General features: G+C 48.6%; 1 protein-coding gene across 6 annotated transcripts in view; it reads right to left on the bottom strand.

The window, feature by feature from the left end:
• The window catches only part of DAPK2 (death associated protein kinase 2), a 142,015-nt gene extending 118,688 nt beyond the window's left edge, over positions 1–23,327 (bottom strand). For 2 of the 6 annotated variants that reach the window (XM_021941731.1, XM_021941728.2), the window contains exons 1-2: positions 23,078–23,327; positions 16,959–17,056 (exon numbers count right to left, since the gene is read on the bottom strand). In XM_021941731.1, the coding sequence (XP_021797423.1) occupies positions 16,959–17,050 (92 nt within the window). In that variant the 5' untranslated portion in view covers positions 17,051–17,056; positions 23,078–23,327. Of the gene's footprint in view, positions 1–16,958; positions 17,057–21,976; positions 22,610–22,674; positions 22,989–23,077 lie in introns of those variants that run through there. The other 4 variants (XM_021941729.2, XM_021941727.2, XM_021941730.2 and 1 more) reach the window with 4 other exon arrangements.
• Between the last annotated feature and the right edge of the window lie 1,810 nt (positions 23,328–25,137).

Raw genomic sequence — 25,137 nt, 5'->3', positions numbered from 1 at the left:
CTTAACTTATTCATCCTTCATTCAGCAAAGGTTTAGAGAGTCTCTTCTCTTTGTCAAGGGGCGATGTGGAGGAGGGTGAAAGCTGACTCTCAGGCAAAGAATGACAACAGAAATATCCACAACATGCTGTGAGAACACAGAACAGGCTTGCCCAGCCCTGCCTGCAGTAGTCAGGGCAGGCTTCCCAGAGGAAGCAGAACTTGAGTAGGGCTCAATGCATGGGTGAGACCTAGATGAACATAGGACTCTAAGGAAAAGGTGGCCACTGATAGGCTACACCTAGGAGTGGGAAGTAAACCTAGAAGCCATAAAGGAATTGGCTTGTGGCGTCACTGTTGGGTGTGGTAGACACATATATGGTGGGGGAAGGGCAGATCCCAGCAGATGTCTAATGTGAGCAAAGGCAAAGAGAGAGAATTAACAGAGTTGGGACAGAGGATAATAAGCCAACTCACCCAATCAAGGGAGGAAAGGAATAAACTAACATCTCTGAGAGCCTCTGATGTGTCTCAAGTACCATTTTGAAGAACTGATGGTGGATCCAGTTGTACATTCTGCTCAAACTGTGGCATATAAAAAATACTGATGCCAGGGCCTCACTGCAACTCCTCCCTGTGAACTCTTCAAAACAACTGATGACCACTGGGCCTTTAAGGAAATGATGTTGATATCTGCAACCATTTGCTGGGCACTTCTCACGTGCCACGCTATGTCCCTTACATCTGTGGCAGGAATGGAAAAGGTGCTATTTTGAAAGGCTGCTCAAAACCATTACCATCTGCTACAGGAGGCAGAAGACTGCATTGTGCGGGGGTCAGAGATGGCTTTTTATTTAAGAAAAACTTTAAAGGACCTTTCGTTCTGCAAAAGAAAGGCCTGGGGTCCACTTAGGGAGGTGCCGCAACAACAAGGAGTTTAACTGCCTATGTGAAAGAAAAGGGGAGTCTACCTTGTGTGGTAAGTATAAAGGATGGTAGCAGATCCAGGGCCTAGGCTGGGGTCCTGGAAGGCCCTAGTATCACGGCAGAGGTCAGAAGTCAAAGAAGCAGAGGTTTTTTTACCCAACTTTAAGCCATTTCCTTCTCCTCTCATCAACCCCAAGCCTTAGATGAAAATCAGTTCATCCTGCAACCAGTCTCAGTGGCAAGGGAGGGACTCAGAAATGGGCCAGGGTCCTTGCCTGAGACTCCAGGGTCACAGAGGAGGTGCAGCCTCGTCTCGAAGGAAGAAAGTGATCCTCAAGTTGCAAGGGCCTAGGGCATGGAGGAAGATGTGAGCATGCCCTGGGGAGGCTCGGAAAGCCTGGGTTAGGGAACAGGACTTCCTGTTGCCTGGAATGGAATGCTTGTTCTTATTTGGACATTAAAGGATGGAGACCCCAGAAAGCTGGAAAAGAATAGACTCAGATTCCACGTGTGGTATTTCAACAACCCCGTGAGATAGCAACCATCTTACGATGAAGAAACAGAGCCTATGAGTGCAAAGCATCAAGGAACTCATAGTGGCAGAGCCAGGATCAAACTTGGACCTGGTGATTCCAATGCCCAGAACAGTCAATGCCAGGCTGTCCTGCCCTGAGCCTGTCCTTCTGCCTAGGTCTCTCCACTGCCCTTCTCCCCTCTGCCCAGTCCATCTTGTCTCTTAGCCTGCAAATCATAGACAGGGAGGAATGCTTCACCAACTAGAGCCACACCACAGCCCTGAGTAGCCAAGTTCAACTAGTGGGGTCTGCCCCCAGGGTGCTAAATAAAACTCACCCCAAGGAGAGGAGGATATTTCATCACCCTTCAGGCCCTGTGGCCAGGTCACCAGGGGCGTTTCAGGATTCAAAATCAGGGTCCTAAGGCCTCAGGGTTAGAAGCTACCAGCAAGGAGGTGGAAGTGAGCAGGGAGGCAGTGCCAGCCCTGGAAATGGATTAGACACAGGACAACTGGACCCTCAGCAGGCTCCCCAGTAAACCACCAAGACCACCAGACACCTTCCCTGTTCTCTGGAGGGGATCCCAGGGTCACAGACAGAAAGAAAATTCTAGGCAACTTGGTACTTCAAAGAGAGCACTGGACCAGGAGTCAGAAGTCATAGGTTTAAATCCCAGCTCAGACACTTACCAAAGTAAGTTAGTTCAATCTCTAAGATTCAGCTTCCTCATCTGTAAAAGGGGAAAAATACCTATAATCCCATAGGACTGCAAGAGGATGAAGCCAGGTAACATACCTCAGAGCTTAGTGCAGGGCAGGGCCAGGTATAGAGGAGACACTCGATCCCCAGTATCCAGAGCTCCCTTCCCTTCTTCCTACCCCAGCCACACTCCGAAGAGGGCAGGATTGACCTAGGTGGACAGTGCTTTTGGGCTTCCCAGGGCCCTGAGTCCCTGGAGGGATGTCAGGGCAGGAGCAGGTGGCCTCTGCTCACCGCTGCATCCTCCTTTCCCAACACTGCACCTTCACCTTGATCTGCACCCCATTCCATCATAAGTTACTTTTACGGTTTTGCTGCTTCAATGGTAGACCCTACTGGAGTAGATCAGAAGTAGCCCACCTTTTCTGCAAAGGACCAGATGGTAAATATTTGAGGTATTGCAAGCCAAGAAGCAAAATGTAGGATATTATGTAGGCACCTGTATAACAAAGGAGAAAAGGGAATTTCCACAAGTTTTAAAGTTTTTAATTCATTAATTAATGAAATTCAAAATATAATAATAATTGAGTTTTATTTTGTTTTTATAATACAGGTATTCCAATGAGAAGAATGGAAATATGGACATTGTGGGGGATGGATAACATTTTGCTTAATTGGGGTCTAAAGTTAGCATTCTCTATCATCAAATCTATTGGAAACATTCCTCTGTAAAAGCCAATCTTAGCTCCAGGGCCACTCACACACAGGGCGCTGGCCTGATTTTGGCTGTGGGGCTATAGTTTTCTGTGTCCCACATTCAACAATGTAGGAGCCCTTGCAGGTGAAAGTTCCTGGTTCTAGACCCTGTGGATGGCTGACTGGGGGTGAGGGGAAATCTCGAGAAGAGAGGCTGGGGGCTGAGCCATCCACTCTGTGGAAGGCTCTGGAAGCTGCCAGGTCTCACACAATCTCCCACCTTCCCTACCAGAGCCCTGGGGTGCTTTGCTACACCTGAGGTGATAGGGTACCTCTTTTTTTTTTAATTAAGTTCTTTTTTTGAGACAGTCTCTCACTCTGTTGCCCAGGCTGGAGTGCAGTGGCATGAACTCCATTCACTACAACATCTGCCTTCCGGGCTCAAGTGATCCTCCCACCTCAGCTCCCCAGGTAGCTGGGACTACAGGCGCATGCCACCACACCAGGCTAATTTTTGTATTTTTCGTAGAGTCAGGGTTTCGCCACGTTGGCCAGGCTGGTCTCAAACTCCTGGGCTCAAGCTATCTGCCCACCTCCACCTCCCAAAGTGCTGGGATTACAGGAGTGAGCCACCACACCCGGCCTGATAGGGTACCTCTTAAGCCTCACTTTGGTTTCCCTAACAAGGTGGAGGACAGAAGCTCTCCCTTTTGCCCTCTCAAAAGCACTCCCCATCCCAAGCACCCACTTCTCCCAATGGTACTCTCTCAGAAAACTTCCTAAGAAAATCCTGTGAGCCAGCTTCTAAAAGCAGAGACAAAGGAGCAGAGCCCCTGGCAGGAGTGCTAAGCCCCTTAAAGACATGTATACTCTACTTCTCAGCGAAGGAAGGTGACACCATCAGTCTATAGGGAAGACCTCTGCCTTTAGTCCTGACTGGCCTGGGTTGGGTAGAGCCTCTGAGCCTCCTTTTTATCACTTACAAAATGGGAACTATTATGTTTGCCTTACCTATCTTGTGTTGCTACTGGAACGTCAAAATATCCATTAAAATATAATGGTGACTTACACAGTGGCTCATTACATTACTGCCTGTAATCCCAGCACTTTGGGAGGCCAAGGAAAGCAGATCACTTGAGCCCAGGAGTTCAAGACCAGCCTGGGCAACATGACAAAACCCTGTCTCTATAAAAAGTAGAAAACATGAGGCCAGGTGCGGTGGCTCATGCCTGTAATCTCAGCACTTTGGGAGGCCAAGGCACGTGGGTCATCTGAGGTCAGGAGTTCGAGACCAGCCTGGCCAACATGGTGAAACCCTGTCTCTACTAAAAATACAAAAAACTAACCAGGCATGGTGGTGCGTGCCTGTAATCTTACCTACTTGGGAGGCTGAGACAGGAGAATCACTTGAACCTGGGAGGTGGAGGTTGCAGTGAGCTGAGATTGTGCCACTGCACTCCAGCCCGGGCAACAGAGTAAGACTCTGTCTCAAAACAAAACAAAACAAAACAAATAAAACAAAAACTCCAAAAATTAGCCAGGTGTGGTGGCACATGCCTGCAGTCCCAGCTACTCAAGAGGTTGAGGTGGGAGGATCGCCTGAACCCAAGGAGGTCGGAGGCTGCACTGAGCTGTGATCATACCACTGCCCTCCAGCCTGGGTGACAGAGCAAGATCCTGTCTCAAAAAAAAAAAAAAAAGATAAGATAAAAATGAAATGCAAACACCATGAAGAAAAGTAAAGTGCAGGAGAGAATATGGTTTGAAATTAAGGAGAAAGTACAGAAAACTTGAACTACTTTAAATTTCCCCACAGTGAAAATGTTAATATATCTTTACAAGATTTATAAGCTATCAAAAATACATAAAAACAATAAAAGAGTATTGGCAAAGCCACAAGGAAATAAGTACATGCCGATGACACTGTAAAGTGATTCACTATTTCCAGTTTAAACCATTAAGCATATAAGTCATAACCTTTGACCTGGCATGCAACCTCTGGGAATACACCCAACAAAAATAATGCAGAGAGGAAATTAAACAAATATGTTCGTCGAAACACCAATATTTTTAGCAGTGGGAAACAATAGAGGAAAGTGACCTAAATTGGGCATACCTGGATAGAATATCATGAAGTTAACAGAAGTACATAAACTGTATCTATCTATCTATCTATTTATTTGTTTATATTTTTTGAGATGGAATCTCACTGTGTTGCCCAGGCTGGAGTACAGAGGTGCTATCTCAGCTCACTGCAACCTCCACTTCTGGGGTTCAAGTGATTCTCCGGCCTCAGCCTCCTGGGTAGCTGGGACCACAGGCATGCGCCACCATACCTGGCTAATTTTTGTATTTTTAGTAGAGATGGGGTTTCGCCATGTTGGCCATACTTGTCTTGAACTCCTGACCTCAAGTGATCTGCCCACCTTAGCCTCCCAAAGTGCTGGGATTACAGGCATGAACCACTGCACCCGACCCTATTTATTTTTTAATAGTGCAGTAGTCTTTAAAAATGTTAGTGTCATGAAAGTCATAGAAAGGCTGTTCCCAGTTAAAGGAGACTGGAGACATATAACAACAAGATGCAACACATGATCCTGCCCTGGATCTTTCACTGTAGGGAGAAAAACAGCTATAAAGAACACTAATAAGAAAATTGACAAAATTAGAGCAAGAGAGATAGCTTAGGTAAAAATATTTTATCGGTATTAAATGCCTGAATTTATAACTGTATAGTGGTTATGAAAGAGAACATCCGTGTACTTAACACTTCACTAGGAAATCCATAATGAAGTATTAAGGGGTGAAGAGGCATAATGTCTGCAACCTATTCTCAAATGGTTCAGAAACTAGGATGGATGGATATGTAGGTAGGCAGGTAGACAGACAGACAGACAGACAGATAACCCACAGACAAAAAGAAGGAAGGAGGAAAGGAGGCAGGTAGAGAAGGGGAGAGAGAGAGAGAGAAATGACAAAATGTTAAAAACTGGTACATATAGGTCAAGGGTATACGGGAGTTTTGTTATTCTTACAACTTTTTTTTATCACATTTCAAATTATTTCCAAACAAAAATATTTTTAAGTATATGAACTCTGGATCTGTGGAAAGGTACATATTTAAAAACAACATGGAGTCAAAAAACAACAATCCAACACAAAATGTACACACTGGCAATAAATAAGTAGAAAAGCAAGGCTATCCAGAAGATACAGGCACACTGGTGGTTTCCATTTCCCCCACAGAAGTACTGCCCCCCGCCCCCAGCTCTTCCAGTTTCCATAATGCAGACAGAGCTCAATGAGACCTACCCTTAGGGCAAGCGATTTGCACTGTGTGCTGAGCTTCTAACTCAAGCTGTGCAATGCAGCCACTTTGTTTGAGTGGCTTTGTGTTTTGTTTTCCTAACAATGGGTGATGAAAGCGCCTCCCTCTCTCATCCACAGCCTCTGTCACCCAGGGCCCCTTGTAGTCGTCAGTCCTGGCAGCCCCATCCCTTCACCCTCTCCACGTGCCCTCTTGCCCAAGCCTGGGCCTCTGTTCCTTGGTTGTGGCAGAGCCCTCACCCTTGAGGTAGTTACCGGCCTCTCTCCTGGATTAGACCCTGCCCCACCCAGGGTGATAGCTTCCTCCTCTGCTCTCCTGGAACGTGTTTTTGGGTTCCACTATTAGCACATGGTCTAGTACATCTCATTTCATTTGCTTAGCAGGAGAGTACTCCTGTGCCCCAACTGAGCCTTAGCTCTTCTGGGGCAAGGCCTGAGCCCTAAGTCTCCTCCCCGACACACAGTGGGTGCCCAAGAATATTTATTGTTGACTGTGATAGTGACCTACATACAGTACAGACGTGCACGTACTCATGAGCTCCTTCACACACACACATCCACACACACCCACTAACCTTTTGGAAACCACCAGCTTGTCTAGGGTGCTGCTGTGGTGGAGGAGGCTTCCTTGCTATTAACCAAGTTCATCTAGCTCTCAGTCTACAACCTGAGTAACAAGAGGTCACTTGTACCGTTTTGCATTCGGCCAGCTCACAGTTCCCTATTCCCCTCAGGAGGACCAGTGTAGGGAGCCCCTCTCTGACACCCCTCTTTCTAAAGTCTGCTGTATGGCTGGGTGCAATGGCTCACACCTGTAATCCCAGCACTTTGGGAGGCCGAGGCAGGCAGATCACTTGAGGTCAGGAGTTGGAAACCAGCCTGGCCAACATGGTGGAACCAGGTCTCTATTAAAAATACAAATATTAGCTGTACTTGGCAGGTGCCTATAGCCCCAGCTACTGGGGAGGCTGAGGCAGGAGAATTGCTTGAACCCAGGAGGCAGAGGTTGCAGTGAGCTGAGATGATGCCACTGCACTCTAGCCTGGGCAACAGAGCAAAACTCTATCTCCAAAAACAAAAACCAAAACCAAAAACCAAAGTCTGTTGTGGTGTTGACAGGACCAAGGATGATGTAAATACGATACCCTTGCACCTAGATGTTGACAGGGCTGCTGCTCCCCTCACCTGCCTCTCCTGTTTGTGGCCACTCTCCAACCCTGAACTGGGCCATAGTCCTGTGGCTGCAAGTCTCATGGGTTTAAGAACCTCATCAAGGTGGCAGGATGGAATCCCACCAAGGGAATTTGGTGGCCTGGTGTGGTCCTCACTGCTGCCCTATGCAGAAAATGGATATATCTGCCCTGCCTCCCTTCCTTGCCTTCCAGCCCCTTTTACTGACAAACTCTTTGACCCCCCCACCCCTACTCACCCTCAACCACCCTGAGCCCTGGGCCTTTACTATAATAGATGACCTCTGAAGAATCTCCTGCATTGATTTTTATTAAATTATAGAATTAGGCTGAGGTGAGATCGCCTGAGGCCAGGAGGTCAAGATCAGCCTGGGCAATATAGTAAGATACCCATCTCTACAAAAAATTTTAAAATTATCAAAGTCTAGGGCACATGCCTATAGCCCTAGCTACTCAGGAATCGGAGGTGGGAGGATTGCCCCACCTCAAGCGATCTTCTCGCCTCAGCCTAATTCTATAATTTAATAAAAATTCACCTCTGTGTGACACAGAAAATCTCAAAGAATATCGGAAATAAAAGCCAGAAACTTCCTCTGGGCAAAGCCCTGTTCACTACCCTGGCCTGGGATTTTTGTGCCTCTCCGATCACAAACATGTCCACTTGGCGTCTCCTTGATGAGGTAGGTTTGTATTTCTTGAACCAGTTACCTAAAATTTTGGAGACTGAGTTTTCTTCTTCTATAAAATGGGAATAATAACTACTTCACAGGGTGTTATAAGAATGAAACACAATAAGGTATGTCCAGTAAACAGAAGTAATTTCTGTGTTTTGTTTCCCACGTTGTGTTTGGGGAATCCTGGACATTCACGAATTCCAGGGTTTATGGGGGCTGTGAGCTTGCTTGGCTGAGGTTTTCTGCCTTAGATTTAAATTTAACTCAAGGCAGATCCCAGATGTTCTATAGTTAACTTATGGGTGTCTGTGGGTGTTAAGCACTTATCAAGTATAAAAGGCCTGGGCTGGACACCACAGCAGAGGAGATGGATGGATAAAAGCTGATATACACAGGAGCCCAGCCTGGAAACCTTCAGTCCAACAGGGAGGATGACCAGGAAAACCCTATGTGTAACATGAGGTATGATCAGAGACGTGGTCCAGAATAAGAGGTAATTAAATCTGACAGAAGGGAGTGGGATGGATGGGACGGGGCATGGCTGCTTTTGTCAGAGTGACCGTGTTTGATCTGGACCTTGAAGAAAAAGTATAATTTTTCTAAGAATGAGGAAACAGCAAGAGCAAAGATAAGTCACATATGTTTTGGGGGCCTCTGGCCTCTGTCTGAGTGCTGCAGTGATAGTCCAAACAGGAGAACAGCTCTGAACCTGCTTTCAAAGAATTGATAAACAACTGCCAGATAAGTCTCATCTCATCACTGGCTCTTATACAGCCATTACTGCTACTCGGCCCAGCCTCTCCAATCTGTCCCCGCTTAGCACTTGGGGGAATGTGACAAATGCATGTGACACAGTAGCTGCTAAGGGCAGGAGGTCTGTGGGTTTGAGAAATACCCCTGCAAAGATCAGTAGGCAAGATTCAGAAATAAAAATAGCCAGGTGTGGTAGCTCACGCCTATAATCCCAGTACTTTGAGAGGCCAAAATAGGAGGACTGCTTGAGCCCAGGAGTTCAAGACCAGCCTGGGTAACATGGTAAAACCCTGTCCCTACAAAAAATTTTAAAATTAGGTGGGTGTGGTGGCTCATGCCTGTAACCTCAGCACTTTGGGAGGCTGAGGTGGGCAGATCACCTGAGGTCAGGAGTTTGAGACCAATCTGGCCAACATGGTGAAACCCCATCTCTACTAAAAATAAAAAAATTAGACAGGCATGGTTGTGCACACCTGTAATCCCAGCTAGTTGGGAGGCTGAGGCATGAGAATTGCTTGAACCCAGGAGGTGGAGGTTGCAGTGAGCCAAGATGGCACCACTGCATTCCAGCCTAGAAACAGAGCAAGACTCTGTCTCAAAAAAAAAAAAATATTTAAATTAGCTAGTCATGGTGGCACATGCCTGTAGTCCCAGTTGCTTGGGAGGCTGAGGTGGGAGGATTGCTTGAGCCCAGGAGGTCAAGGCTGCAATGAGCCATGATTGAACCACTGCACTCCAGCCTGAGTAACAGAGAGACCCCGGGCAGGGGGAGGGGAGGGGAAGGGAAATGGGGACGGAAGGATGGAAGGATGGAAGGATGGAAGGATGGAAGGATGGAAGGATGGAAGGAAGGAAGGAAGGAAGGAGGAAGGAAGGAAGGAAGGAAGGAAGGAAGGAAGGAAGGAAGGAAGGAAGGAAGGAAAATAGCTGCTGGGTTAACTCCTGACCTGGTGATCCACCCGCTTCAGCCTCCCAAAGTGCTGGGATTACAGGTGTGAGCCACAGCACCCAGCCTTAAATTTATTAATTAAAAAAAACCATTCATCCAAAATAAGTCTCACAGATCTACCTGCACTGCTATAAAAAGATATTCAACAGATTTCATTAAGTGAGAAAAGCAAGTTGTTGACCATTATGGTCATATGGTCCCCTCTGTCCACACACACACTTGCTTCACTTAGAAAGGTTCTGAATGGCAATAGAAGAAAATTACCATCAAAGTCTACCTGTGAGGTATGAGACTCGGCAAGAGGGCAGAGGGAGTCTACTTTTTACTTTATACTCTTCATAATTTTATGACATTCACCTTGAATAACTTTTTTTTTTTTTTTTTTTTGAGACAGTGTCTGACTCTGTCCCCCAGGCTGGAGTGCAGTGGCGCTATCTTGGCTCACTGCAACATCCGCCTCCCGGGTTCAAGCAATTCTCCTGCCTCAGCCTCCCGAGTAGCTGGGATTAAGGTGCATGCCACCACGCCTGGCTAATTTTTGTATTTTTAGTAGAGACAGGGTTTCACCATGTTGTCCAGGCTGGTCTCAAACTCCTGAGCTCAGGTGATCCGCCCGCCTCGGCCTCCCAAAGTGCTGGGATTACAGGTGTGAGCCACCACCCCGTCTCACCTTGAATAACTTCTATAATAAACAAACATCTTTTTAATTTAAAAGGGATCATAAAAGCCCCCTTGCTTCAGGGTTAGTCTTAGAAGCTCTTTTGCCAAGGGCTGAGATGAATAAATCTAACACCTATGTTTGTTGTTTTCTATAGTGCCCAGTGTGGCTAGACTGGGGTATTGAACCCAGCCTGGGAAAATTTGAACTTCACACATTTCCTAGAGGATGTTGTTTCTTTCCCCAAAGAGGTTGTCCTGACTAAGCTGAATGTGTGGTGGCTGATCTTAACCACAGATGATCCCACTGGGAGACTCCAGTCTGGCTACCCCCTGCCCCCATCAACATGACTGCCTCAGGGAATCCTTTGTCCGTGTTCAGGAAGGCTGAGGCTTTAGTGCAGAGGCTCCTTCCCCCACCCAAGTCTCTCATCCCCACCAAGGAGACTGCAGGTTGGGTGGCTGGCAGGGTGTCTTGCATACATGAGCCTCTTCTAAGTGGTAGCAATTATATGGTTGCTGTCTTCTTCAGGGCAGAGGTGGTATGTGGGGTAATGGTAAGGTAAGATCCTTAAGAGAAGTGGGGGCTATGGATAAAGGTTGGATGTAGATTTAAATCAGTTCTTATCTCTTTCTTTGTTTATTTGTTTAAACCAGCACAGTAGTCAAGAAGGTTCTGCTTTTGAGTTCTACTTCCTCCAATTCTTGTTTATGACCTTAGACAAATAACCTCCCCTCTCTGGGCCTCACTTTCCTCATCTATAAAATGGTAGATTTGGATTAACTTTTTTTTGAAATCCAGTTCAACAGAAACATGTTATGATTTTATGTTAATATAATGTAAGTAAAGAAAATCTGGCCCGGTGCGATGGCTCACTCCTGTAATCCCAGCACTTTGGGAGGCCAAGGCAGGCAGATCACCTAAGGTCAGGAGTTTGAGATGAACCTGGCCAACATGGTGAAACCCCGTCTCTACTAAAAGTACAAAAATTAGCCAGGCATGGTGGTGGGTGCCTGTAATCCCAGCTACTCAGAAGGCTGAGGCAGGAGAATCGCTTGAACCCGGGAGGCGAAGGTTGCAGTGAAGTGAGATCATGTGACTGCATTCCAGCCTGGGTGACAGAGTGAGGCTCCATCTCACAAAAACAAACAAACAAACCAAAAAAAAAAAAAAAAAAAAAAAATCCATCTAAGTAAAGGAAAATAATCAAAGGATAGGAAACAAGGAATCACTCTTCATTATATGCTGCTAACGTTAAATTACTTTATATCATCGTGCATGCAGTAGTTGTCTATGCAGAAGTTCATAAACCATCACTGGGCCTACCTCCCAGCACCCTCCCTCTGAGAAACATCACTCCTTCCCAAAGGCTCATTCTCCTAACTTTGACCGTGCTACACTACCCTCAAGTACAAACAGAAAAGACTTCCTTCCTTTATATTCTCTCCCACTGCTCAGAAGCATTCCACTTAAAGGAAGAAATGACTTTGTGTCTTGTGGGTCCTTAAGATGTGGTGGCCAGAGTCCTGGGCTAAGAGTCAGACCACCAGACCCCACCCTGGTTCTATCACCAGTTCACCACTTCTCCTCTCTGGCCTTAGCCTCATCTATATAATGAGGAGTTGGATGAGTTTATCTTTATGAGCCCTGCTCTAATGTTTCCCTGCTCTGCTCTACTGATTGCTACCAAGGCTGGGAGATGCCAACGTCTGCAAGCCAACATTTCTCCAAACACTCCCAGAAACAGCAGACAACCTCCAGCATCCCAAGCAAGCTGGTGCCAAAAGTGTGAGCACAGCCAACTGCCTGCACTCAGAGCTGGAAGCTAGAAATCAGGCAAATACGCAGGGCCAGGGAGGGTCCCAGCAGAGTGCAGGATGCTCCTGCCAGGGTATCCTGTTTCCATCCAAAGCTTTTCCTACAGAGATGCTCTTACTCATAGGATAAGGATAGACAAAGCCTCTAAAGGAATCAGAAACATGTGAACCAGGCCAGGGCAGGAAGTAGAGTTAAAGGTTATTTATTTTTTGGGGGATGCCGAGGCCGGTAGATCACAAGGTCAAGAGATCAAGACCTTCCTGGCCAGTATGGTGAAACCCCATCTCTACTAAAAATACAAAAATTATCTGGGCATGGTGGCACGCATCTGTAGTCCCAGCTACTCAGGAGGCTGAAGCAGGAGAATAGCTTGAACCCTGGAGGCAGAGGTTGCAGGAGGATAGGAAATAAGGAATCACTCTTCATTATCTGCTGCTTATGTTAAATTACTTTATATCATCCTGCATGCAGTAGTTGTCTATGCTGAAGTTCACGAAACCATCACTGGGCCTACCTACTAGCACCCTCCCCCTGAGATCTCACCACCGCACTCCAACCTGGCGACAGAGTGAAACTCCATCTCAAAAAAAAAAAAAAAAAAAAAAAAATATATATATATATATATATATACTATTTTAGTTAAGGTCTAATAAACAGGAAAATGCCCATATGCATGTATGTCTTCATATAAATACTCATAAAATGAACACATCTGTGAAACAGACACCCAGATCAAGAAACAGAATACAGCGGCCGGGCGCGGCGGCTCAAGCCTGTAATCCCAGCACTTTGGGAGGCCGAGGCGGGTGGATCACGAGGTCAGGAGATCGAGACTATCCTGGCTAACATGGTGAAACCCCGTCTCTACTAAAAATACAAAAAACTAGCCGGGCGTGGTGGCGGGCGCCTGTAGTCTCAGCTACTCAGGAGGCTGAGGCGGGAGAATGGCGTGAACCCGGGAGACGGAGCTTGCAGTGAACTGAGATCACGCCACTGCACTCCAGCCTGGGAGCACAGCGAGACTCCGTCTCAAAAAAAAAAAAAAAAAAAAAAGAAAGAAACAGAATACAGCAACCTTTTGTGAATCCCTTTTGTGCCCCCTTCCAGTCACTAGTCCCTGAAGGATAACCACCATTCAGACTTCTGGCACCATTGATTCCTTTTGCCCATTTTGAACTTTCACAAATGGAAAAAAGCAGCACAGACCCTTCTGAGTTTGCCTTCCTTTGCTCAACATTACGTGTCTGAGCTTTATCCATTGTTACATGTAACAAATTGTTGTACATTTTCATTTTTGCATAGTTAGGACTTAATGAAGAGCTAAAATCAATGAGAGGGCCCTGAGTCTACACTAGGGTGCTCACTGACAGCCAAGTAAGGAGGTTTACATTGAGCTCCCCAGACATCAGGATGATCCCCCTGCTCTTCTTCCTGCAGAGTCCCATGCCTTCCTCCTAGAAGGCTGCAGAGGCAGAAGATGGGGCCTTGACACTCCAAACCTACTTCAAAGGCTCGATCTGGTCACTGTTGAAAGCCAGAAGCTCTTGTTCATGAACACTTACCCCATGCCCAGCTCTGAGAGGGATTCCCCACTCGGCATCTCATTTCATCCCCATGACCATGAGCTAGGTGATGGTACTCTTTCTGTCTCACAGCTAAAAAAGCTGAGGCTCAGAGGGGGCAGATTGTCCTAATGTTGCACAGCTAGGACAGGGACCCAAACCCCAACCCATGTGACCGCAAAGGCCAAACCTCTCCACCACTCTGTGTTGGCAGGGAATTCACCAACTGGATCTGGTCCCCATGCCACCAGCCTCATGTAACACTGCTTGCCCCTGGCCCACTTTCCAAGGCCATACCAGCCTCCTGCCAGCTCCCCAGGTCCCAGGCACTTTCCCACTTCAGGGCTCATCCATGCTGCTGACTTGGCTTGTGCATTTACCCCTCAGTTCTCAAATGAGCAGTCACTTCCTCAGAGCAATCTTCTCTAACCACCCAGTTGGAACTACATCCCCCATCATTCCCTTGCAGGGCATCCTTTTCTCTCTTTTCTTAGCCCTTAACACACCTTATGGTGATTTATCCCTTAGCATCCACTTGTCTAGTGCCTTTCTCCACGAGCCTGGGGAGCATAAACTGCCAGAGGACAGGACTGTGTCTGTTTTGTTTTCCACTGCTCGGACGGTGCGTGGCACACAGTAGGTCCCCAAGAATATGTTAAGTGAAGACCAGGAGGGCAGGAGAGAAGAATAGGACTGTCCCTTCAGAAGCTGAGTGGTCATCCAAAGGCAGCTAGTTCTAGCCTGTTCTGTGGCCCCAGGCAAGACCCTTCCCCTCTCTGAGCCTCTATTTCTTCAACTGTCAAGTGAGAGGCCTGAAAGACAGGACCTCTAAAGGCCTTCTAGGTCATCTGACCTCTAGACCACAAATCCTAGGACATCTGGCCACTCCAAAGGCCGCTGGCCCTTAGTCCCTGGGCCTCGTCTGCTGCTTACTCACCTTTTGCCCCATTAGCACTTTAGAAGAATAGGGGAGGTGAGAATCACCCCAAGACATCCCAGACTATGAGACGCATGGGATCTCCACACCCTGTTGCAGGTAGAGGACCAGAAAACATGAGGTCTCTTCTGGGTCTAATAGCACATGTCCTTGATATATGGAGTCAGGGAGAGACAAGACTAAGAAGGAATCGTAAATGCAATCCCCAGGAAGCTGCTTCTACTTCCTTCTTCAGAGTCCCACTCCCCACAACTTCTCAGTTTCTCTGCCCACCCAGACTCTAGTCCAATCCAAGAGTGCCCTTGTTAGCATGTGTGCAGCTGACTCGCTGCCAGGGTGGAGCTCCAGGAGGGCAGAGACTGTCTGATCTTGCTCATCTTGGTACCCACAGTACTCAGCACAGACCCCTACACGCAGGGCATGGCCAAGTGAGGGCACTGAATCGAGCACCATTGGCAGGGCTGGCCGTGGTTTGTTGCTGAGAATGCCACCTTTCTGCTGGTGCCACCAAGGGCAGGAGAAGAACCTGAGGCAAAGAGAACCTGGCTTCCCACAAGGCAGGCTCCAGTGACCAACCCCAGCCTCTAGTCCTATGTTCTCTTCCTATCCCTTCACCAGGCCCGAGACTGGGAGAAGTCATCCCCCTCTGGGTTCTCTGCAGTTATTTGCTCCCCCACGCACCATCCTGCCAGCCAGGATGAACTCCCTGATCTTGAAGCACCTGCTGTCTCTCATTCTCTTTGGAGTGAAGCTCTTCTGACTTTGAAGCCCTGTTTTATCTTTGAAAGTTAAAAAAAAAAGCAAGACAATTAGTCCTGACCTAGGAGTTCTATAAAGTGAAAAGAACTCCTGTTTTGCCTGTTGGATACAGTAGACACTTGCGAAAGGAAACTAAATCTTGGGGGCCCCACGTCCCTAAGCTAAAGAGAAAAGTCAAGCTGGGAACTGCTTAGGGCAAACTTGCCTCCTGTTCTATTCAAAGTCACCCCTCTGCTAACTGAGATAAATGCATATCTGATTGCCTCCTTTAGAAAGGCTGACCAGAAACTCAAACGAATGCAACCATCTGTCTCTTATCTACCTATGACCTGGAAGCCCCCTCCCCATTAGAGTCTTCCCTTTAGAGTTGGAGTTGTCCTGCCCTTCCAGACCAAACCAATGTTCATCTTGCATATGTGATTGATGTATCATGTCTCCCTAGAAGGTATAAAACCAAACTGTGCTGTGACAACCTTGGGCACAGGTCGTCAGGACCTCCTGAGGCTGTCATGGGCGTGCGTCCTCAACCTTGACGAAATAAACTTTCTAAATGAACTGAGACCCGTCTCAGGTTTTCCAGGTCTACACACTCTAAATTCCCATGTTTTCATGCTGCACTGTGTGTGAAGGGGTGAGGTTAGGTGCTCTGATGAGCATGTGTGAGTGTACAAATGCCAAGCTCATGGGAGAGGTGTGCAGGTACAAAATGGACTAGTCAGAACCTTGGCTATGTCACTCACTGGCCCAGCAACTTTGGGCAACTTGCCCAAATGCTCACCACAGTTTCCTCATCTGGAAAATGAGAGTAAAAATAATGCCTATTTCATGCACTGTTGTGAGACTCAAACTTCAGGACTGGTGTTTTGTAATCACTACACTACCACTTAAATCTTAGCTGGTAGAAATGGAAGGCAAGAAAAGAGCTTCAGAAAACCTTAATTTCTATCCAAATAGTAACTATAGTACTATCAGATCTGATTTTCACCCTGGCTGTGTTCTGGGCTCAGCAAACCTGAAAATGCACCAAGTAACAAAGATCCCAGGAAAACTTCATGACAGGGCCCGTGTGGCTGGTTACTCCACATAAATCCATTCTCAGGAGGATTACCTCACCTCCCATCCAGGTTCGGAGCTTAAAACAAAACCCTGGGAACCATGGAGAATCCCAAGTGAGACTCAGAAGAAAACCAACAAGTCAGGTCTCTATCCAGAGCCTGGGGGAACTTCATGAAAAAAGTAACAGATCAAACAAGAATCATGAAGGTTTTCCCTGCCAGCTAGATGATGCTGAAAACACAGAACTCAACAATTCTCATCCCTTTTACTGGCAAGTCATTATTTTCAGAGCAATGACTATGTGCAAAGTCACCCAGGCAGGTGAATAATCCTCAGGTTCATTTTTAAAGCTTCCCACTGGTCCTGTGGCCCTGCCTTCCAACACCAACTGACAATTGTGCTAGAAGCAGCATGACTTTGGCTCCCTCAGCATCCCCCGACCTCTTACACAGTCTCCTACCTCCCCAGCTCCTCTCCGATGTCATAAAAGTCCTCCACCTTCTGCTGCTTGAATGGCTCCATGTTTGGGCTCCTCATTGAGGTCTCGAACATACAACCCTGAAATGAGAAGAAACCTGTGGTTAGGACAGCCATCCAAATTAGCACAAGCCTAAGAGTCTAAGGCCTAAACATAATTGGCTGCAAGGGAGCTAATAATTTAGTAATAATCCACAGCCTTGGCTCCTCAAGAACTGCCCTGCTCAAGCCTTTTCTCACTTGCAGCTGATGATGTATGGTTCTTATTTAATTTACATGAATTCAAATTTGTTAAGGAGACAGGAAAGGAGAGCTCCTCAGGTCTTCAGATCTGTTTGAAGAAGTTCAGAAAAACATCCATGGTGAACTTCAGCTATTTGTTTTCATTAAATTCAAAACTACTGCAAAAAGAGGCAGCTATTGTACAGTTTAAAAAAAAAAAAAGGCCAGGCGTGGTGCTCACACCTGTAATCCCAGCACCCTGGGAGGCCGAGGTGGGTGGAGCACTTGAGGTCGGGTGGAGCACTTGAGGTCAGGAGTTCAAGACCAGCCTGGCCAACATGGTGACACTCCATCTCTACCAAAAATACAAAAATTAGTCGGGTATGGTGGCACGCACCTGTAATCCCAGCTACTCGGGAGGAGGCTGAGGCATGAGAATCACTTGAACCCGGGAGGCAGAGGTTGCAGTGAGCCGAGATCGTGCCACTGCACTCCAGCCTGGGCAACAGAAAAAATAAAAAAGCACTATCTTTAAAGTCAGAAGTCCTAGATACAAGTTCCAGTCTTGCTTGGGTAAGCCACCTAAACTGCCAAAGACTTAGCTTCTTCATCTGTAAAATGGGGCTAATACTGTAAAATCAACTTCAAGTCATGAAATTATTTTGTAAACTAGAAAATGCTGTTAAAAGGTGAGATCACTATCATGATCTCAGCTCCCTCACCACCCAACTGCATGTCTGAACTAATCTGTAAACTCTCTCACTCATCACCCCCGAAAGAAAGATGGGCAGGAGGAGCGAGGCAAATTCCAAGAGGTGCCAGGAGTCAGGAGCCTGAGGTGCTAGTTCCAACTCTGCCTGTAACTAGCCCTGTGATCTCCTCTCTTGTCAGAAGGGCCTCAGTGTCCTCATCTGTAAAATCGAGCCAACTCTGCCTGCCCCAGTCATCTCATTGAAAGCCAGAGGCCAACTCTGAGCCATGGGGAGCACTTACCACTCCACCAGAAAAGACTGTCTGCATCCTCTCCTGGGATCCCTCTGCCCCAAGGGGCTTACCCATTCCTGGGACAGCCACGTGCCACTCTGGACAACACCCCAAGAGCAGGGCCCAGGGCACAGTCTGCAAATCGCAAGAATAAAACCAGCTGCCTGTGGATGTGTCTTCCAAGGGTCTTCAGCAAAGGCCTCTCGGAGCTCATTTTGGTTAGCACTGGCAGCTTTTCTGCTGACCGCCAATCAGATCCCAACCACATGTGAGCTCCATGAACCCCAAAAGACTCTTTTCACCAGGCTAGGTGGAGGAACCATTCCATAAGGGCACATCTCATCAACGCCAAGTGGCTGGAGCTGTCCTAACTCTCAGAGGGTATATAAATTTCACCCTCTTTCCACCACTTTAGCCCCCTGCAAACCAGAGCTTCATTACCAAGATGCCATCTGCCTCTCTCCCTTCCACCGAGGCACACAGAACCCAAAGACCCTCAGGAGGAGCTGGCCTGGCTCACAGGGCTTACTCTCGGGGTCACCTGCCTGTGGGTGCCCAGGCTCCCTCATGCATCCTCCATGCTTGGCCAGGACCGGGGTAAGCATGAAAAAAGCAGGCTCCAGGAGCCCCAGTTCCAGACTAGCGTGAGTGTATATTAGCCTTGTGATCCACAGCAGGTGGGCACCCTCTCTGGGACTCATCCCCTCACCTGTAAACAGAGTGATACTATCTATATCACATACTTCACACATCCATGTGGGGATGAGGATATAAACTACTGTACAAATAAGAAAGATGATTATTGCTGTGATTTAACCCATGCCAGGGAGCCCTCTAGTAAGTTTGGCTTGACCATAATCAGAAGTTTGGCGCCCCCTCACCCCCAACATCCTGGCAAATCTCCCGAGATTGGCCCAGGGAGTAAAGGGAGTACTATCTACCATCTTATTTTCGCTGAAAAAACAATTTTTCCTTCCAAATAAACAATTTGGGTCAGGTCCTGTGGGGTGGGGTTACCAATTTCACACAGCTAGATGGAAGCAGGAAACTCCAAAAAAATTCTGTTGGCAGAAACCCTGAGAGTGGTCCCAGGAACAGCTAAGATCTCCCATTTGGTGAGAGGCCAGCTCCATTTGCTGAGAGCAGGATTCAAAGAAGCCCCAGTTCCCAGGAAAATGGTGAGCCTCTGCCTTGGGTTCTACATCTTGGGTGGCCAGGAGTAGGGGGGCAGGTGAGCCCCCTAGGGACAAACTAGGTCCACCAATTAGGCTTAGGTCATCTTTCTAGCCTTTGCCTCCTCCCTTACATATCCTATATTCCAGTCAAAGTTGACCTTTCCCATGCACTTAAAACTTTCATCCCTGCTATGTCTTGGCTAAAGTGGGGCCCTTGCCAGGGCAGGCCCAGCTGGAAAGCCCTGGAGAGTGGGCAAAACTGCCCACTTCCCAAAAGACCCAGCCAAATGCTACCATCTCTGAGTGGCTCCATGATCCTTGCCCTCCCAAAAACAGATGACAATTCTCTAACCTCTTCAAGTTCCCCAAGAGTGCTCTTCATACATTTTTAGGGCTCGAGTTGATCACATTCTGGCCATGTTTATGTCTAACCCAGAGAGTGAGAATAGATTCCATAGTCATCACACAGACCAGGGTTCAAATCCCAGCTCCGTCACTTACTGGCACATTGTGCTTAGCTGAGCACAGGATACCTTTTCTGAGTTTCACATTCCTTCCATGGAAAGTGAATGTAAGACAATGTCTAGTGTTGGTGAGTATGTGCGGCAACTAGAGCTCTCAAACACTGCTGGGAGGGGTATACACTGGGACCACCACTTTGGAAAACTGTTTGGCAATTTCTTTGGACATATCTAAGAGAAATGAATGCAGATGTTTTCCCAAACGATCCATGTTAGAATGGTCACCGCAATACAATTAGTAATAACTAAAAATTGGAAACCACCAAACGGTTATTAATAGAAGACTGGATAAACAAATTGAGGTACTATATACCCATACAATGGAATCATTATCCAGCAATGAGATTAACAAACTACTGCTACCTGCAACAACATGGACGAATCTCAGAAACATAATGTTAAATGGAAGTAGCCAGACACAAAAGACGCATACTGTGTGATCCCATTTCGGGAAAATTGATGCATGGTGCTAGACGTCAGAAGAGTGGTTATCCCCTCACTCAGGATAGTTGGAAGGGGAGCTTCTGAGGCTTCAGAGTGCCGGCAATGTTGTTTCCTGATCTGCGTGGTAGTTAGACGGATATACGGGATGTAGGTTTATTTTGTATGTGGTCAAAATTTTACATAATTGTAAAAAATGAAACTAATATGAAACAAATGAGATAACTCATGTGTAATTTTTTAAATGGTCCCTGGATAACGTGAATTCCTTTCCTCCTCTTGCCCCATAAGGGCAAGAATTGTGACATTCTCACCTCCGTCCCCTTGTACTAGGCTAGTATACAGCAGGCACTATATAAGTGTTGGCTGATTTTAACTTAGCTCCCCAGCCTCCTTTCTCAAGGCCGCTGCTCAGATGCTCATTAGGTAAAACAACTGATAGCCACTTTAAGCACTTTCCTAACACCACTCCTAAGGAGAATTTGCATTTTACCAGTTTAGAAACAAACTAAAGGGGTGAAACTGAGGTGGAATTATTGTCACCAGCTATGACCCAGATAAGGACCCAGAGGCACAAGGACCTTTCCAGCCTTGAAAAGCTGAAATCACATGGCAGAGGGAAGGGACACAGTTACAACTTTTGGCCAGAGGCACAGGCCATCAGCTCCAGACACTCCCAGGATGATACCCACTTTAATGCCCACATTTCTCCTGATGGAGTCCTTGGAATTCAAATTCCTGCCTACAACTCTAATACTAGGCAACACTTCAGGGGGCTACCACAGATTTCCTAGAACCCCACAGAAAGGGATCCCACAGATCATCTATTTAGGGATTTTTAGACCTGCTTCAGGATCACCAGGGTGAGAAGGGGAAGCCAGAGCAGTTCCATGTTATCCATATTACATGTTGGGGTTCTGGGTAAGAATTCACTGTGAAACAGAAGTTTGAAAACCACTGCTGTCTGGTCTAACCCACTTGTTTTTACAAGAGGAAGCTGAGATCCAGACAGGGAAGAGACTGAACATCACATGTGTGACCCATTCTACTCCTCTTCCCAGATTTTCTTCTGTTGATTGCCACCCCAACTCCTCCAAGATGGCACCAGGGTTGGCAAAGTCAATGGCTTCCTGAGAGACAAGCTAGGAGGAGGTGTCCAGGGCTGGAAGATCACCTCATAGGAAACTCTCAACACTCACGAAGTCCTCTCCCCCACTGGCCCAGCTCACTCTGCAAAGTGAACTCTCTCAGTTCCTCACCCCACCTCACCAAGTGCAAGTGAGTGAAACGGGACCACAGCAAGAGGGCAGGCAATGGTTGGGCCAAACACACACGATTGTCTCACTACACACACCCCCATTAGGAATCAGCATACTCAGGCTCTGGAGAGGCTGCCAACAGAAGGGATGGGGCGCTGGCATTACAGAGCTCCTCTCTACATTCCAGGCTTTGACCCGTCATGGTCTCTGATGAGGAAGCTGGGGCCCACAGAAGGTCAGCCACCTGCCTGAGTTGACCCAAGAGAAACTTGGTCTCTCTGGCAAAGATCCAGCTCCCTTGGGAAGCCTACTTGTTCACCCCACAGCTAACAAATCAGGAGGCCTCAGGGAGGTGGGCAGGGTGGGTGCAGGTCTCATTCCTGCCAGCCAGGAACTTACCCCAGAGGAGCAGACCTCCAGCCACATCCACACACCCCTAACTCCTCTGCCCAAGTCTCCTCAGAAGCTGCTGAATCATCAGTGGTGCCACTTGAGGTGCTCAAAAAACATCTTGGGAGGTGAGTGGTTTGGGGAAGGACAGGGCTCTGAAGTTAGCTGTGAAGAGGCCAAGGTGCCAGGGCCTCTTAGGTCAACAGGACTCTCCCAGGAATACCTTCCACAGAGGCAGTTAAGAAACGCAGTGTCAGAAACCAGAGCAGCTGCCCTCCAGTGGATTCCGGTGTACAAGACGTCAGGCACTGTCCCTGCATCTGCCCCAGAGGCAGCCAGCTATGGTGCCGTCTCCTCCAGTGTGCACCCCTACCTTACCATTACCTGCACGGCTTCAACGAAGCTCACCTCTCTGGGCCTCGTTTTCTCTTTTGTAAAGTAACAATACCAGTTTCCACCATGCAGAGTTATAGTGAGGGTTAGCCAGACCTATGCAGGCCTTGGGACCTCCACAATGCCTGGCCCAGAGTCCTAGACAACTGTTAGCAACGCCCTTCCAAGCCCTTCCACCCCAACCTGCAGCACGCGTGCTGGCTGCCCCTCGCCCACCCTAGCTCTGCCCCAGGCCGGGGCGCCTGACGGCGGGGACCACAGCTTCATTCGTCCCCACAGGAGGCTCAGACATCTGAGCACCCTCCTCGCATCACCTCCTTGTGCCAGGCAGGAGCAGGACGTGAGAGAGTCGGCCCAAGCTGAAAAGACTTGGCCGGGAGCTGGGCGTGCTCTGCCCGTTCCAGGGGGCCTAAGTCGACGGACGTTTATGTCCCATCTCCCTGCTGGGTGCTTGGCTCTGCCCACCGCTCCCATCCTGTCTCCCAGGTCAAAGTGCCAGGCTCCGGAGGGCGCCCCAGGGCAGCAGCGGGCAGCTCCAGCGCTCCGGTGGCGGCCACAATGCCCCGGGCCACGGCGTCAGGCACTGGGGCGTCGGGCCCGGGATCTGCGAGCGAGTGCCCGGATCTCTTGGCCCCGCCAGCCCCAGCCCCGGGCGCTGCTGCTGTCAGGCCGCGCGCCCCGTCCTGCCCGTCGAGCCCGCAGACAGGTGCTACTCACGGCGGGAGGCTGCGCTGCGGCGACCGCGGCGGGCACGGCGGGCACTGGGGACACGGCGGGGTGAGCTGGGCTCGGCCCTGCAGTCCTCTCCTCCCAGAGCGCCCGGCGCCCGCCCGCCGAGCAGCCGAGGAGCCGAGGGGGCGGAGCGGCCAGCCCCGTCCCAGGCGCCGGCTGGAGGCGCGCCCGACTGCGCGGGACGGGGCTCTGGGCGCCCCCTGCTGGAGCCCCCTCCGGACAACCCCGGGGCGAGAGCCCAGCTTCCCGGCCAGGTAGGGGACGCCCCAGGGCTCCCAGGCTCCCGGGAGAGCGGGGAGAGTCGGTAGCAAGACCCTCTGCGCGTCCCCACCGGCTCTGCCGCGCACATGCTACGTGGCCTTGGGCAAGTCGGCTACCCTCCCCCGGCCTTATCTGGAAATCGATTTGAATGAGCTTATATGTGTGATATGGTCTGGCACAATCCTCAGAAAAGGGCAATTGCGTGCCTCTCTCCCCACCATACACACCGTGAGCGAGGAAGCCCCACTGAGGAATAGGCCGCCTCCTCCCTCCCAGCCAGCGCTGCTCCCTACACCGCAGACTCTCCTGGAAACCTCACGCCCACAGCGCACGGCAAGGTGAGGGCTGCGATGAGAAGGGCCGCTGTGCTCCTCACTGCCCCCGACCCAGCCTGGGAGCGGCCTGCCCTAGTTTGCCCTTTGTCCTAGCATGGTTGGTGAGTGAAGCCTCCATCTCGCCATCACGCCTTCTCTAATAGAGTACTTGGGAGGGGTTCCTCCTCTCTGCCCTCTGCCAAAAAATCCCGAAGAAAAAAAGGAATGAGAGTGGAGTGGGTGAAGGGAGGAAGGAAGGGAAAATAGAACTTAAGCCAAGTTCATTAGTCTTATTTCAAAACAAGAGGCTGTTTAGAGGAAGCAAATGAGGACCCCCCAACCCCTGGAATTTCCATCCCTAAGTCACCCACGGGGCTCCTCAAAAGGGCCTTAGATTCAGTCCTACCACCAGGTTCAAAGCCCTGCCCTGCCACTCCGTATGTATGTTCTTGGGCATGGCTCTTTCTTCATCAGTAAAGTGGGAGAAACACTCCTTCCGGTAGCTCCTAATGAAGCTATGGTGAGGTTGAGATGAGATGGAGTGTGTAAGATGCACCTAGAGGACCTCTACCAGTGTGAGCACACACACACCTTCAGCCTTTTGGACATTGGGACAAATACAGATGGACCCCGCCCTCCAGCTGAGCAGTGCCTCCGCGTCCAGGACATCCTTGAGAAAGAGTTCCTTGTTTACAAACTTCACAATAATCCAGAACAGTGCAGTCAGCGAGGCTCCTCTCCTAAGAGCACCATGATATATAGAGTAATATCCAAGACCAGAGGTGGCTTCTGATGTCGATGGACCTAGGGGAAGGACACCCACTGGTGAAGTTTCACGAACATGGGGAGTCCCCCACCAAACTATCCCTAAACACCTCTTCCTCCATTTCCATTTATCTGTCACGGTTGACAAACCATTACCAGCCTTGGTGGCACAGGACAACAATTTCATTATGTTCATGCATTCTGAGGGACAGAAGTTCAGACAGCACAGTGTGTATGGCTTATTTCTGCTGTGCAGTGTCTGGGATTTCAACTGGGAACACCTGAATAGCTGGGGGCTGAAATCATCTGGAGGCGTCTCTGTTCCCATACCCACCTGGGCTGTGATGAATCCAAGCCCGGGCTCAGCTGACCCTGCTGATCACCTACATGTGGCCTCTTCATCTCTTTCCCTTGAGCCTCATGCTTAATACCTCATTTTCAGCAGCAGCAGCCCCTTGCATGAGTCAAAAGAAACATTCTTGGATTTAGCAATTGACAAAGTTAGTCAGAGTCCATTGCAGCTGGGAGGGTCATTGTCAATTGACCCATCCAGCCTGGCCACTTTTCAAATGAGGAAACTGAGGCTGGGAGAAGGGAAGTGACTTACCCAACATCACACAGCTGATGAGAGACAGAGCTAGGATTAGAACGAGGCCTCCTCCAGATTCTGTCTGGTGCCCCTTCCACTGTACCTGTCAAAATGCA

Source organism: Papio anubis, chromosome 7, assembly GCF_008728515.1.
Source record: "Papio anubis isolate 15944 chromosome 7, Panubis1.0, whole genome shotgun sequence".
Lineage (NCBI taxonomy): Eukaryota > Metazoa > Chordata > Mammalia > Primates > Cercopithecidae > Papio > Papio anubis.
The sequence above is the reverse complement of the archived record's forward strand: the minus strand, read 5'-3'. Positions and strand labels throughout refer to the sequence as shown.